We start from the raw sequence: 16,666 nt of genomic DNA, 5'->3' as shown, positions 1-16,666 counted from the left end.
AACATGTTCAAATACTAAGAATTTAAAATTGTGTTCAGGGAATTTGTTGATGTGATGTGTTTGACAAGGGCATTGTTGACATTGCCCCTACCAATGTCATACACATGTTGGTATATACATGATGTAAAGGGGTTTGTTTTACCTATATAGTACCTTTGACACACTTGACATAGTGCAATGTAAACCACATTCTTGTTCCACAATTACATTTGTGCAAGGACTTTGTTCCTTATAGTGGTATAGCCACCCTGTCACACTCTAGATGTGTCTACATTGCGAATGTCTGTACTTTCTTGCTTCATAAAGAAAAGTGCAAAAGCATCAAACAAGGACATCAGACTTTCTATTTTCAAGGATATACTATGAAATTCCAGAATCACACACACACACACACACACACAGACAGACACACACACACACACAGACAGACACACACACACACACACAGACACACACAGACACAGACAGACACAGACAGACACAGACACACACAGACACAGACACACAGACACAGACAGACACACAGACACACAGACACACAGACACACAGACACAGACACACAGACACAGACACACAGACACACAGACACACAGACACACAGACACACAGACACACAGACACACAGACACACAGACACACAGACACACAGACACAGACACAGACACACAGACACAGACACACAGACACACAGACACACAGACACACAGACACACACACTTTTGCCTCATTTGATTTCTGTACTTAGAATCCGTTCTAAATTTGCTTGTTTACATGTGTACTAAATATTAAATAAATCACAGTAACAATTATTGCAATTGCCACACAATTTTTTTTATTAATTAATTGTCACATGAAAATGGATTTTAACACTACAAAAAAAAAAAAAAAAAAGAAAGTGTCCTTTATCAAATTGCATTCTTTAGCAATATGTTTTACTTCATATAAAAGGAAGGGGAGAGTAGTGTAATATGGCAGTGGTTTAAATGTAGTATGCTGCTGAATTGTAGCATTCAGTGCACTGTTTTTTTTTTTTTTTTTTTTTAAGCAGAGAGCGTTTGAAAAATATCAAACCAGAAAGTCACTTGTGACATAAGAGCAACAATGAAGCCATCTACAATAGTGTCTTACATGGAAAATGTAGGCTGTGCACCAACTACTAAAAAAATAAAGCAGTTTCCATAGGACACCTTAAAGGAATGCACATAGATTCCCAGAGAGCAGAAACTTGATTACAGAAAACCAAACACACAAAAAAAATAGTGCCTATTCACTGAGTAGTGTGTGTCCATTAAAAAAAACAAAGTAAAAAAATATACCAAGTTTTAAAATGAAAATAAAATCAAACTCATCTTTGTAGCTACCTCATATGGACTCCACGCGAGATTTAATACCAAGGCATCACAACCACAGATAAGGAAACAGCTAGAACTACTGTAAGATAACCATTTAGCCCACTTCATGTGTTTCATGATCTGTAGCATATAAATGCTTTAACCTGGCCAAATGTATATCAATACATTTGGCGGGTAAAAGACCTGCTTCATCTCAGACGACAGGCTACTAATAGAAGACATCATGGGAGAATTTGCTTTTTTTTTTGTACAGCAAGGTGTCCCAATAACAAGTAAAAAAAAAAAAAAAAAAAAATAATGCATCATAGCCGATAGCAGAACAGTAAAACAGGTACAAGATTCATACTTGTTCTGTTTGCTACTGATAACTCCTTTGAATGATACAGTATAGCTCAATTTGTGTACAATTTACAATCTTACTAGGGTTAAAGTAGTAATTATGGTTTCATAAAATATTAAAGATTAAGGAAAAATATAAAATCTTTTGCAACTAGTACATATGACCCACATCAATCAGATCTTAAAGCTCACCAAAGTAAAATATTCTGGATCAATATACAGTTGATGAACAAACCCAAGTAGCAGTTTAATTTCACAAAGTTATATTCATTGACTGCTTTTTGCTTTTGTGTATCAGTGCATCTCAGGATGTGTATTAAAACTTGGCATATTCTAGTAATTTATCACATTATATTACAAAACATGCTTAATTGAGTTTGTAAGACAGAGGGTTAGAGCCCCGACTTAATTCTAAGCCCCAAAGTTCTTCAGAATCCAGCCAAGGTGGGCAAGTGAACATCCAATGCTAGCTTACCCACCTTGGTATAGGGGTGGTAGTTGGGTCATAGTACTAGAGTGCCTTCTGGTAAATGGCTGAACATTAATAAAACCAAAGGCCTACACTACATAGTACATGCCTGCCAAGCAGTGCACATTAGTATGGCCAGACACGAGTGCTGGAAACGTACCAGTCTGCCTTATGTCTTGGGAGGAATGTACTTTCCAGCAATTAGAAGGCAGGGAAAACAGGGACTAAACTCCCAAGTCTACTCAAGATGGCAGCCTTGTAGCAGAACTCTATAAATTCTAATGGTCTTGAAATATAAGCTATTCTGAAACCGGAATCTTCAACTAAAGATCTGGAACTACTGCATGGTGCGACCTGAGGCACCATGGCCTAACAGAATTGAAGGGAAGTGTGGTCTGGACCAAAAAGAATGAACTAGATGTTATGGACTTACCGTAAGGAACACTGCAGCCTCTTCCTGCTTCATCTTTGACTGAATAGCTGATATTTGCTGTTGAGTGGTACTAGTCTTGATTTGGAGTTCCTGTAGGTTTTCCTCCATCTCTCTCAGAATTCCTTCTGCTTCTTCCCTGAGCTGCTTAATCAGGTGCTGTTCCTTATCCTGGAGGAATTTATGAAGTTTAGCAAATTCTGACACAATGTGTTGCTCCAAACTCTGGGTCCTTTCCTGGACAGATGAAATAAAGGTCTGATGAAATACAGCAAACAACATGGCTACAACTACAACATAAAGTAGCAAACTGGAGATCAAGACTTTCTACATACTTTGATATCCAAAACTTTCTGCTCCTGCTTCTTTTGCCGTTCCTGCAGAAGTTCAAGGCAGTATTCCAGTAATGCTGTGGACGTTTTTAGCTTACTCTATAAATATACAGAGAGTATTAATTTAAGCAGTATGTTTTGAAATTTTGCTTACATGTACATAGACAAACTGAGTTGTAAAGACCATATTTTGTTTCCCTTATTAACACACTTAATTATCCAGATGAATCTGCTGATCTGAATACTTTCAGTTTTCAGCTATGGCACAGCACACCGTGCATAAACCAACCTACATATTAGAAGATCCTGTAATGTAACATACATTTTAAAGCTATTTAAAATAGAATATAAAATTTATATATAATACAAGTATGTTTGACACTCAAAAAGTAAAGAATTTTTAACAGCCCTGAATAAGGCTCAACTGTCTAATCTAGTAAAATTACAAAGATTAGAAACGGTGGAATCTAAAGGTGCAGTTGTCCAATTTTCCAAGTTAATTGGAAGTACAAAGAATTCATGTGAATAGAAAAAAAATATGCAAGGATCTATCAGATGTACACACATGCAGTGTTAGTAGTACATTTGCTCAGAACCTGTGGACAGACAGACAGACCTCTCCTGTTGCAGGCATGGCATCTCAGAGTGATTAAGATCTATGACCAGAGTTAGACTAGCAGCTACACAGGGGAGGGTGTGAGTTAGTGGCTTAAAACTCTAACTCACCAGCTCTTTGGTGGTGGGGGAAATGAGAATCCTAGTCCCATCAGAAAATTACTCCTGCATAGAGAAACTCACATGCCAACAGTCACAGTATGACAGGGGATGTGGGCTTGGCTGTCCAAACAGGCCATGTGTGTGGAGTATGCATCCACCAGGGAAGTGTACAAATATACCTCTACATGTTAATGCAGAGTCTCAAACCACCAGGAGCTGGAGCTTGGGCTTAACCTCCCAATCCCCCCCCCCCCGCCCCCCAACAGCTGCCTCAGGGAGGAAGGTTGATGGTCAGCAGGCTACAGGGAAAATATCATAAAACGTCCATTTGCTGAAGGCCTAGCAGAAGTACACAGTTTTCACAATATCTCGCAGAGCATGGAGGTAAAACTGTTTCTGGACGAGTGCAGGTAGAAGCCACTATAGAAATAGGTAGCTTTACATAAAGTCTGTCAGAAATATTTCAGAGCATCAGAGAAGGCTAACAAAAAATGGCAGATATTGGGGTTTGCAACCAACCATTAGGACTTGCATTTCAGTAGAAGAGCTGAGCAGGGAAAAATAGGAAAATGACCAGCTTTGACTCTGGTATCCTGGGGGAAGGTATATTGGCTCTCATCTTGCCAGTGGAGGCATCAAGCATGGGAAGTAGGTACCAGTGCAAGGAACTACATGAGATGTGGCTACCCACACTAATGGAGTCTCTTCAGTGATGCAGGTGCACAAGACATTACAAGAGGGTGGGCTTTGTGTCTTCCTAGAAAAGAAGACCATAGCTTGCAACCTGGATGAAGCAAAGTTGCTCTAGGAACATGTACAAACATAGTTCCTAGCCAATGGACAATCCAACAAGAATGATTAAGGGCCCAGTCTGGGACGTCCAACATACCTGGGGTAAGAGATGAGGAAGCACACCCCCAGGCATTTAGAAAAACAATGCCCCAACTACTGCCTCCCCTTCATTCTATAATGTACTTTCTACAAAAGTAAAACTTCTTGCCTTGTGCAACAGTTAAAAGTAACCATGTGCCCTAGATTACTGCAAACCTTACAGAATTAACAGGAACAATGCATGGAAGGAACAGAAAACACAAATGGTGCCAAAGTCCAGTAGTAGAGGACTCTGCAAACCATCTGTCTACCCCTTTCTGGACCAGACCACCTTAAAAGTCACTTGATTCCAAGTCTTATAATGTGACTGACATCAGGATCAACATGTTCCCTCCATCCATAAGGGTTTATTTCACAACTCACAGCATCAATCCTACTATCTCATTACAGAAAATTCTCAATTATACTCCCTTTTATATTAAAATACAGACCTCCATGGTAACAGAGGATCTCCTTAAATCAATAAGACATCAAATGCTACCTTTTCCACTACTTTCAAAGATAATGAACAGTGGTGCTGCAGCTCTTTCAAAAACTAGCACACATTTGCATGTTCTCTCATGACAATGCTCACATCTTATCTACCAAAGATCTCCGCTGCCATTGCAAACCTCTGCCCATAAGCCAAAATATTAGAAAAAGCTAATCTATAAATACTTGACTAGAGCCAAATTTTAACCTTTTCTTCTGATAGACATGGTTTTAGTCCAATACCAAAAATATGATGGAAGAAGCAAGCCCAACTTAGACCAAAACCAATCCCTAGGCTTGCCAGGAGGATCCAAATAAAGGTCAGAAACCTTAAATACACTTTTTTATTCGGAAACAAGAATAACCACAAAGGCAGAAAAACAGTCTTCAGGAACAGTTGAAACTACCGCCACAACAGTACATACGTTTTTGACCCCAAAAAAGAAGGTCATCAGAAAGTTTAAAATCTCTAAATAAGGTGCCTTTTTATACATCAATTTAAACAATTGAATCAATTAACCAATAGCAACAATATAAAATTTAAAAATAAAATCACTGATTCAATTAAAAACACTAAAATTGTTCGTGCCATATAAAACATTGTGATTCAACTCTTTATTAAAAATTATTAAGCTCTAAGATCCTTTAATGAATGGATGAACTACTTAAAAAATATAAATGAATATTATTAACAGATAAAATAATCTGTTACAAGTGTATTAACAGAGTCCTTGCAGTAGTATAACATGTTTCTGCATTTTCGGTGTGTTTCTACCAAAAAAACAAAAAAATAATCTTTGTTTTCCCGCCTCTCCGACTAGTTTAGACCAGTTTACAGGCATTGCTGTATTCTGGGCCGTGGTGTAGTTCCTGTGTTGTCCATTACCTTACTTGGATAGAAGGAAGTTTCTTTGCTCACCAGTGGGAGTGGGGAGCCTTGAGCAGCCTACCTGTCCCTGTAGGAAGTGACCTCAGCACAAGAAGCTGTAGTAATTGGCTGTTTTCTAGCTCTTTTGTAGTTCACTGTTTAAAATCCGCGTTTGCACGGCTTTGCGCGGTTGTGCGCATAGCGCAGCACCGGTTAAACAAGGTTAAACTTTTTCTGGCTCCGCCAAGTCTGGTCTTCAAATTTTCCCTTAAGGAAGCTCTTCTCTTAGTATAACCAGACTACTCACTATATTATAAGCCTAGCACTTGTTCTCAATACTTCTCTACTAAGTAAACACTCTCGTACTAAGTAAATCACTACATCTACTTACCACCCCTGTGAATATCCACTTCCCTTAAAGGTACAGCACTCCCTTATACTGTTCTAGCATGTCTAGTGGTAGATTACTGGCGTAGTCTCCAATTCAGCTGGTCAATCTGGGTATCTTGAGACAATGCTACAATTGTCTCATGTACACAGACAACCCTCTCCTCCTCCCAACAAGCACAAATACATGTGCGAGATGCAACTATATAGCCAAACTGGAGGCTGAACTCTCTCAACTCAGGGCTGGCATGACCAGACAGGAGGAGATGGCAACCACACACACAATCCCAGTCCCACATAGACCTACCACAACTGCAAACCAAACACATAAAAACACAAAGACGTACTCGGAGGCTCTAATAAAAAACTTACCAAAACAACAGAGGCTCCCAAAGCAGACATCCAAAAATCCACCACCTCAAAACAAAACACATGCAACACATACTTAAATAAATCAGTGCGTCAACCAATCACAGCCCTTAAAGCCAAACACCTTGCCTGATACACTAGTTATAGGTGACTCTATAGTCAGACACACTGATGTCCCGCTGACCAGGCTGAAGGAGAAGGTGACTGTGAGCTGTCTATCGGGAGCTAGGATCCGCCACATAACACACGCACTCAAGTCACTCCAAAGCAAGTACAAATAGGACTCCGTCATTGTACATGCTGATGTGAATGACCGGAGATGTACCTCCCTGGACTACGTGAAAAGACATAGAGGAGCTCTCCGATTATGTAGCCCAGGCTGGTATGACCCGGACCAGCATCTTGCCCTCACCAAGAATGATACCACAATACAAAGACAAGATTATCAGCTTTAACAATTGGCTCAAGTACTGGTGTCATTCTAAGGGGATCCAATGTCTGTCTGCCTGGAATGACATGTTGGACAAGCCACGCTGCTTCGCAAAGGATGGCTTACACCCGTCACCACTGGGCTTCCGGATATTGGCTAAGGCTCTTGCCACCCCCATAGTGCCTTTTTTAGGCAAGGCTCAAAAGACAAACCCACCTCCTTAGAAAACAAAAATGGAAAAAAACTAAGGGTAATGCTGCTCAATGCCAGAAGTCTAAATCTCAAGATGCAGGCACTTGATGCACTCCTCAGCATGGAGAACATAAACGTCTGTGCAGTAACTGAAGCCTGGTTCAAGGCTCCTGAGAGCACCCCAGCACTACCAGGCTATACCTCGTATCATGCTTTTTGGCCCCAAAACCCGGGCCGAACCACAAAGGGAGGGGGAGTGTCCATATTCATCAAGGACACCCACACCTCCAGGTTAGCAGCAACACGAAGCATCAGAGACCATACAGGTGCAACTAACCATAGGCAAAACTGCTATACAACTGGTAGCATGTTACAGACCACCCTCCCAATCTCAAGAACCCCACTCAGCCTTCCTGAAGACATTGGAGGATATGAATGCATCACAAAATACCATCATACTGGGAGACTTCAACTACCCAAACATAGATTGGGTACATTATTCTAGCCCTAATACCCTAGCCCAAAGGTTCCTGGAATTCATAAATTCAAATGCACTGGAACAACTAGTCACCTCTCCCACTAGGGGAGATAATATACTAGACCTGATCATCACAAACATGGGGACAAAATGCTCCACACCGGAAGTATACCCCTCACTAGTGAGATCTGACCACAAACTAATCACCCTGGATATACATATCCCACCTCCACCCCAGCACAAAAGACCACAGTGAAAAACTTCTCAAAAGCAGACTTCACTCTTCTTAAGACTGAGATGGTATCCTTTAAGCCCACTGTGCCAGTGGATATCACATCCCACAATGCCGAATCCTTCACAAATGCTTTCTATGGACATCTCCAAGAATGCATGGATCATGCAATCCCAAACAAATCCAAGTCCCTCTCCACCAAAGGTAAGCGACCTGTCTGGTGGACCTCAGCCATAAACAAATTGTATAACAAAAGAAGGAAGCTACTGCACGTCAGAGCAAAATCCCATGAAGGGAAGACATCTCTGATCAACATTAGCAGAAAACTACGTTCTCTCAAAAACATCCAAGGCCAGCTTTGAGAGAAAAATCGCTAAGGACACTAAAGATAACCACAAAGCCTTCTTCAGCTATGTTAGAAACCTGGGCGGAAACCCTCAGATATGCTCAGAGTTGGTTCACAACAAAAAATACACTGAACCCACAGATATTGCCAACATTCTGGCTGACCGGTTCAGTGCAAATTTCTCTTCTCCTTCACCCCCAAAAGAAGAAATACTTATCCTAGCTGAATGTAATCTCCCTGTCATCTCAGATGTCCAAGTGAGAACCGCCCTAAACAAAGCAAAAAACACAGCATCAATGGGACCCGACAGTATCCCGGGTTGCGTGTTACGTGAACTCCAAGAGGAGCCAAACCCACACATAAAAATGCTATTTAACCTTAGCCTTACTTCGGGATATGTACCTGAACACTGGCGTACAGCAACAGTGGTCCCACTCCACAAGGGGGGTGCCTCTACAGACCCTGGAAACTACCGCCCCATAAGCTTAACCAGCCTGGTCTGCAAAGCTATGGAAATGGAACTCAAACAGAGACATAGGGGACCTACAGACACTTGACCCCACCCAGTTGGCAGATCCTGCCTTTTAAACCTGGTTGACTTTTCCAAAACAGTCACTAGAGCCATTGATGAAGGCAAAGCAGTCCATACAGCATACCTGGACTTGGCTAAGGCCTTCGACACAATACCCCACTCAGGCATCATGCATAAGCTCAACAGCTTAAAAGTAAACCCTTATGTCACTATATGGGTTGCAAACTGGCTAAAGGACAGAACCCATAAAGTTAAAATCGCTGGAGCAATGTCAGACTCAAAGCCAGTCACAAGTGGTGTCCCACAGGGATCTGTCCTGGGACCCCTCTTGTTCGGCATTTATTTCTCAGATGTTAAAGCAAACATGGGAGGGCTGTAGCTGACAAAGTTCACAGATGACTACAAACTAGGCGCCATAGTCGATACACCAGCAGACACACACATCCTACAAAAAGGCCTCACAGAAACGGACAACTGGTGCCGGAGTCACAGCCTTAAACTAAATGCCAAAAAAATGTATAGTCATCCCCTTTGGGAAAAACAAAGTACCCACAAATTATCACATGGACAGTAACCCACTGAGTATGGAAAAAGTAATCAGAGACCTAGGGACTCAAGTCAACAGCGACCTCTCATTTGACACCCACGTTGCCAAAGTGGTTAGAAAAACATTCTACCTTGCACACCTCATCATGAAGGGATTCACATCCAGATCCAAGGATGTCATTGTACCCCTATATTCCTCCCTCATCAGACCCATGATTAAGTACAATGCCCCATTTGGTATGTACCTCACCCGGCATTTGCAACAGCTGGAGAGACCACAAAAGTACCTCACCAAGAGGATCAAGGGTCTCCAACATATGTCTTATTCTGCCAGACTAAAGAAACTTCAGCTCTATTCAGTAGCATACCGCCTGCTCAGAGGTGATCTCTGCCTGATGTACAAGGCCATGTCCAATCAGGATCTGATGGACATGCTCCACCTCAAAATCCAAATCCATCAGGACCTCATAAAATCCAAATCCATCAGGACCACGAGAGCTAAAGACTTAAACCTCGGCACAAGTATGAAAAGGACATGCTGGAGGGATAGATTCATAACCCAGAGGCTTCCCATGCTTTGGAACAAGATCCCAGTTCGTATTAGGCAGAGCCCCTCACTGACTCTCCAAGAGAAATCTTGATGAGTGGATGGGAGATCGTAAGTTTTCCCCAGGGGTCACATCTGTGTCACTGCTAGACAGGGGCACAGTAAACTAATTCTATTATATAAGGGGACCTTCATTGTGTCACTACTAGACAGAGGCACAGTATTCTAAATTTATTCTGTACATTTTTTGTACCATTTCATGGGGTGGCAAAAGCCACATCACTATGGCTAGGCTTACAAATGCCCCAGGGCAGATAGCCTAGTACTATACTATGAAACTATGAATACAACACTGCCACCCTGTGGCAATTAAGAGCAGCATCACAATTTGGCCGCTCTGAGCTTGAGAAATTGAAAGAATGTCATTTAAACCTGGGGGTTTTGTGGATTCTAAAACTATTTGCCAAAACAATTCCCTATACTCCAATTTGGCTTCCCACATCCCACCCTTATTTCTTTAGGTACAATTTTCAATACAAAAAAAGAAAATGAAGCTTGAAAACATTTCAAAGTATGTCTATACAAAGCATTATTACTATTGTGTCTTCTAATTTCATAAAGATGTTCATAAATACGGTTCTTCAATTTTCTCTGTTTTCCCCACATAAAAAGAACTACATTGGTTGCACGTAGCAATGTATACTACCCCTTGTGTGTTACAATTGGAGAACCTGTCACTACTAATGTTCCTGTCCCTTGCTGAAATAAAAATATTTGTTTCGTTAGCTAAATAGGAACATTTTGAACAAGCTCCACATTTAAAAGTACCTGGCCTCCGTGACAACCCCTTTGACTTACTGAATGCACTAAACTCAAATAGTTGTTTAAAATTGTGATCCTTTTGATAGATAAATTTCAAAGGTTTGTTTTTAAATATCTCTAAATCAGAAATTTCAACAAACCTGTTCCATTCTCTGGTAATGACCTCTTTTATAACAGGTGAATCCCCTGAATAATCAAAAATAAATGCTTCACTAAAATTATCCCCTCTGTTGTTCAAGGAGACAGAGTCACTGGAACCCTGAGAATTCTGTCCTAAAATGGGAGCAAATCTATCTTTTCTCCCTTGGACCACCACATCCAGCATTTCTTGCAAAAGTTTCTGGGGATATCCCCGTTCCCTGATAATTTCTAAAACCTTATTGCTTCCAGTAATAAAATCGTGATCAGTAGATGTCATTCTACTGACCCATACTAATTGTCCTTTGACCAGGTTCTTTTTCTGAAAAAAGGGGTGACCACTCTTAAAGTGGAGATAAGAGTTGGAAAAAGTTTCCTTGCGATAAATATTAGATTAAAACCCTTCCTCAGTTTTAGTAAGAGAAATGTCCAAATATGTAAGAATCTGCGAATTGTAACTAAAGTAAAATCTAAAAAAGTAGTGGTACCTTTTATGTATTCCAAAAATTCAAAAAACTTCTCCTGGGAGCCAGTCCAAAAAATAACTATCATCCAAAAACCTTTTATATAGGCACCAGCATGATGAAAAAGGACTCTCTAAAACATGTAGTTGCTGCCACCTGGATAAAATAATATTTGCATAACTGGGGACGCACTTGGTGCCCATGACCACTCCTTTAGTTTCCCCCTGGAAAAACATGAAATTATAATTAAGAATAATTTCCATGAATAATAAACAATTAGTAAAATCATCCTGGGAGAATAATTTGCTATCCCTCATACTTTCTTCCAGCCATCGGAGGCCTATATCATGGGGAATAGACCCAAAAAGGTCCACTACATCCAACGTAACAAACACTAGATTAGGTGAAATAAAACGAGGTTCAACACACCTGAGAAAATCCCATGAATCTTTCAATGTAGCAACACCCATATAATAAAGTTTTTTTAGTTTTTCATCTACAAATTTTGCCAATGATGTAGTGGCTGAACCATCTGTGGAAACAATGACTCATATGGGGGGATCCATCGGATCCTTATGGACCTTTGGTATACCAAAGACTGAAGGTACTCTGGGGTGTAGGTTAGTCGAAAAGTGAAAAAGCTCATTAGAAATGGAACCTTCCAAAAAGTAAATCATTGAGCATCAAGTTAATTTTTGAATAGGCTAAATTCACTTCATTAATAGATATTCTAGAATATTTATTGGTATCTTGAAGCAAGTCCTTCATTTTGGATTCGTATGTTATAAAGTCCATTAGCACCGTCCCACCCCCTTTATCGGGTCCTAAATAGTTTAGACAGATTTTCACACTTTCCTCTCAACTATAGAGATACTCAGAGAAGCTTATTAACTGGTGCAGATTTCCAACATAAAAATGATATTCAAAACAGTTGACCACAACCTATAACAGATGTGCTAAGTGACTATGGCTTCTCAGTAGAAGCAAGCATAAGGTTCTGTAAGTACGTGTGTAACAGATCATTTACTTCTACATACAGTTCTTACTCCGAAGCAGGTATCACAATCACAAATTGTGAACCACAGAGTGCGATGTGTATAAGCTGGCCAGCCTAACAAATAGCCCTCTCTGGGACGAGACTCTCTTACATACATATTGTATACATGTATGTATATACATACATGCTTTCCATTTCATAATCGTACTGAACACATCACTTCTGAGTATTACAGCAACTCATAGTTCACACTCCCTTACTTTGAAAGGTCACTGAGCAACAGGCATCAATGTTTTTAATTCCGGAAAGAAAATATACCTCCTTGCCCATCATATCTCCTCCATCTGAGGGAAACAACCTTATTACAAACCTGTGAAAATAAGATTCTCCGATTTACTCACCTTACTAGCTCTACACAACACTAATTGCCATTCCACACAAGGAAACTGGTTGCCTATCACTGCTAGAGGCATGTATTTGCTCAGCACTCTAAGAGCTTAAATACCAAATGGTTAGCTTGCAAGTTATGGACATTCGTGATTCAGCATACCTGCTTCAAAGTAATTACAGACCAATTTTTCAACAGTTAATCATTCAGCAACTCATCCCCTGCTTCACAGGGTACTACCTAAAGAAATTGCTCCGCTGGGCAATCTTTCAAGAAAAAGATGACATTACACCAGTCAAAAAAAAAAAAAAATAGAATAATGAGTTTGCTTTAGGAATGAGAGATAAAAGTTATCTAGTTGTGTATTATAGGTTACTAGGCTAATGACCCTAGGGCCCTTACAAGCCTAGTCAAGTTCTGTCCTTATTTCCATGATCAGCACCTATTGCCCCTGTCCAAGAGGGACACAGGTTGAACCCCCAGGGTGAATTTACAGTTACCCATCCAATTGTCTAGATTGTGTTTTGAAGGCCAATGAGGTGCTCCGTTTGACAGGAAGTGGTAGTCCGTTCCAAAGGTGTGGTAACATCTGAGACAAATCTGACTCTCACACTGCATTGTGTGCCACTTTTCTGAATACAGCTCAGATTTCTGAATTCAGTTGTGCACCCTGCTCCATACACATCTCATTTGGTCCAAGCAGCTGATAGCCTACAGTCGTGCAACAGCTATCCACTTTAAAATTCAGGCAGGTCCTGTGACTAACCTTTCCCTTCCCATATGACTGCAGAGTACATAGACTCCTCTCCTCACTTACCTATACTCTCTTTGCTATGTTCATAGTATTCATTTTCCATTTACACTTGCCTCTCTCACTACGTAGCTAGCCCTGCTGTTAAAAAAAAAAAAAAAAAAAAAAAACACAAACACTTTCCTTGGGTTAGTCACAGGTCTTATCTATAGAAATTCCTGTCTGACCTACCCAAGGAAAACCTATCATCATCTCTGTGTTGTTATACAATCAGCATATCTGCCTATACAATACTTTCCCACTAAACATCCCAAATATTTCAAAATCAAACCAACCCCCATCATTCAAATACCATTCCACATTAAAAGCGGTCACAGCCTACTTCCACTATCTGAAACAGAAAACTATATATATTGGGGGTTACTCACTCCAACCCTGTGTCTACACAAATCTCAAATCAATAAAAGAAACTAGAAACTGTTTCTACTGCAGCTTTCACCAAGTGCAACACCAACTAAAACTAAAAGCATTTAGGATTATGCCATCTGTGTTAATGGAGGTAAACAGTAAATGTACCACATGGATGGCTACCGAAAAACCCTATTCTTGCCATAACAGAAAGCTGGATACAGATATGATTGATGGTAGAAAGTCATACAACTACAACATCCTCCAAGAATAAATTGGGAGGTGGGTCCATGCTCCTTACAAAGACACTGATAGCAGCTAATCTGAACAGCTCCTCACAAAGACATGGATAAACAGCTCAAAACAGGAAGGCACAAAATTGGCTATTGCTATATTTTATATTACCTGACCATCCTCCGTAAACAGATGCACTGTGATGGGAGTCCTAAATGGAGAGATAAGTCATCAAGTAAAGGAGAGAAATATTGCTAAAACTGAACTCATCCTAAAGTCTTTGTGAGTACCTTCATGAAGTGGACACCATTTCTCACAAAATCTCACCAAGACGACATTGATATATAGGACTGTATTTATATAGCATATATCATGGACAGAAGTCAGTCAAAAATTAAAGATAACTGGGTGCGCAAGACCCAGGATAAAAAAAATCCTCGTAGGTGGACTGCAAAAAAAAAAAAAAAAAAAAAAAAAAAAAAAAAAAAAGTGTAGAATCCTCAAAAATACAGAAACATTCCTACAATGGGGCCAAGCAGGCCCCAGGGAGAGGATGGCCTCCCCTCAGTCAACAAAAACTGATGGGGCCAAAGAAGAGCCTTAAAAAGACAAGAGTAGACTATTGAGGATATGAAAGTATGCATTGTTACCATTATGCAAAAGTCCAGAATTTCCAGACACAAGATATTCAAAAAAGATTAAGACAGAAATTAGAGGAAAGAAAAAACATTAGAAGCCTCATAAAATTGTGCTCATTAATACAATAGATTTGTGAAAAATAGTATACAGACCAAGAAACTTTGATCTGATTGGAAAAAGCAGCATTTCAGGATGAGAAAAATAGAAACAAAACCTAGAGACTTTTGAAAACTAAGAAATATGGACATGGGAAAGAAAAATTTGATATGATGCAATATTTATGCAAAGGCAAAAGCCAAATTAATCAATATAAAGAAGGCAGCCCCAAAGATATTTGAAGAGAAATACAGACAAAGACATCCAGATATGGAAATTTTCATAATAAAAATAAGATCACAGAGGGACTGTAGAAAAGATTAGTAAAGCAGAAGTTAAAACACAGGAGTTGAAGTTATGGAGTGCCTGTTAAGTGAAGGATTAAAAGGTCTAACAGGTTAGATCACAGCATGATGGAACGAGTCCCCAAAGTAAGGAGAAACACGAAGACCAGGACACATCTGAAGAAACATGGACATGGGAAAGATTTTAATATGCTGTAATAGTATAGTCGAAGTTTTAGAACTTCGAACACTAAATGTACGAACCATTCCATTCGAAATTGCAAAACTTAGACTATGAATAAATAAGGAAAAACAAAAACAAAAAAAAAAAACTGTTGTAAGCAGGGGGCAAGCCCCCCTGCACCGCCCACAGATCCCACCACTTAAATATACCAACTCACAGATTGCACCTCATTCAACAGAAAGGAAACATCCCCTTACGGAGATTTTAATATGCTGTAATAGTATAGTCGAAGTTTTAGAACTTCGAACACTAAATGTACGAACCATTCCATTCGAAATTGCAAAACTTAGACTATGAATAAATAAGGAAAAACAAAAACAAAAAAAAAAAAAAAACTGTTGTAAGCAGGGGGCAAGCCCCCCTGCACCGCCCACAGATCCCACCACTTAAATATACCAACTCACAGATTGCACCTCATTCAACAGAAAGGAAACATCCCCTTACGGAGATTTCCGTTGAAACACTCAAACTTGTACAAGTTAGACTATGTTATAGGAACCCGGTGTAATATCTGTTCAAAGGAGAAAGCAAAACTTATCAATACAAAAAAAAAAGAGCAGCACCAAAGCTATTTGGAGAAATACAGGCAAAGGAATCCTGACATGAAAACATTACAAACAAAAAATAAGACAAACAGGAAAAGTAGAAAAGGAGATTAGTAATGGAGAAGTTAAAGAAATAGAAACAGAGGTCGAGTACCTGCAAAGTGAAGGATTCAGTCTAGAAAATCTAATTCAGAAAGCACCACAACAGGATAGAGCAACAGACATCCAAATTAAGGGGAAACCAGTGGAACAGGAAGCAATTGATCAGGTACCATATGAAGATATTTTGGAGCCATAGGAAACCAATATAAAACACATTCACGTGAAGCTGGACAGCAAGGGACAGAACAGGAAACTATGGAAACACTTGACGCAGTCAAATGTTGAAGAGTGATAGGCCAGCGGGTTCCCATGTGACAGCAACGGATGGCACAGGATCAAACTAAAGAAAATGTGCCACAAGAAGATGCTATAGAACTTTCTGTTGAATGCCCACAGGAAGTTCTAGACAAAAATGTGCCCTTAGTTTAGAAGGAAATGAGGAGAGACAGTCAGACCGTCAGACATTTGATAAACAAATGAACATAGTAATTAGGACTGTCCATAGAGATCCATGCAATGTAACAGAAGTAAACAGGATATATTACTGTGCAGCTAAATTAATAACTGATAAAGTCCTATCACAAGAACACAGGGTAGTGAGGGAAAGGAAGGGGAGAAATTGAAT

At 39.9% G+C, this 16,666-nt stretch overlaps 1 protein-coding gene across 1 annotated transcript in view; it reads right to left on the bottom strand.

The window, feature by feature from the left end:
* LOC122813572 (zinc-binding protein A33-like) overlaps positions 1 to 16,666 on the bottom strand; it is a 284,268-nt gene that overhangs the window by 224,941 nt on the left and 42,661 nt on the right. Inside the window, exons 2-3 of the mRNA XM_044085968.1 lie at positions 2,927 to 3,022; positions 2,595 to 2,828 (exon numbers count right to left, since the gene is read on the bottom strand). Of these exons, the coding sequence (XP_043941903.1) occupies positions 2,595 to 2,828; positions 2,927 to 3,022 (330 nt within the window). The remainder of the gene's footprint in view (positions 1 to 2,594; positions 2,829 to 2,926; positions 3,023 to 16,666) is intronic.

Source organism: Protopterus annectens, chromosome 10.part0 (assembly GCF_019279795.1).
Source record: "Protopterus annectens isolate FY-2018-M chromosome 10.part0, PAN1.0, whole genome shotgun sequence".
NCBI classification, from domain to species: domain Eukaryota; kingdom Metazoa; phylum Chordata; order Ceratodontiformes; family Protopteridae; genus Protopterus; species Protopterus annectens.
This window is presented reverse-complemented; position numbering and strand designations above follow the sequence as displayed.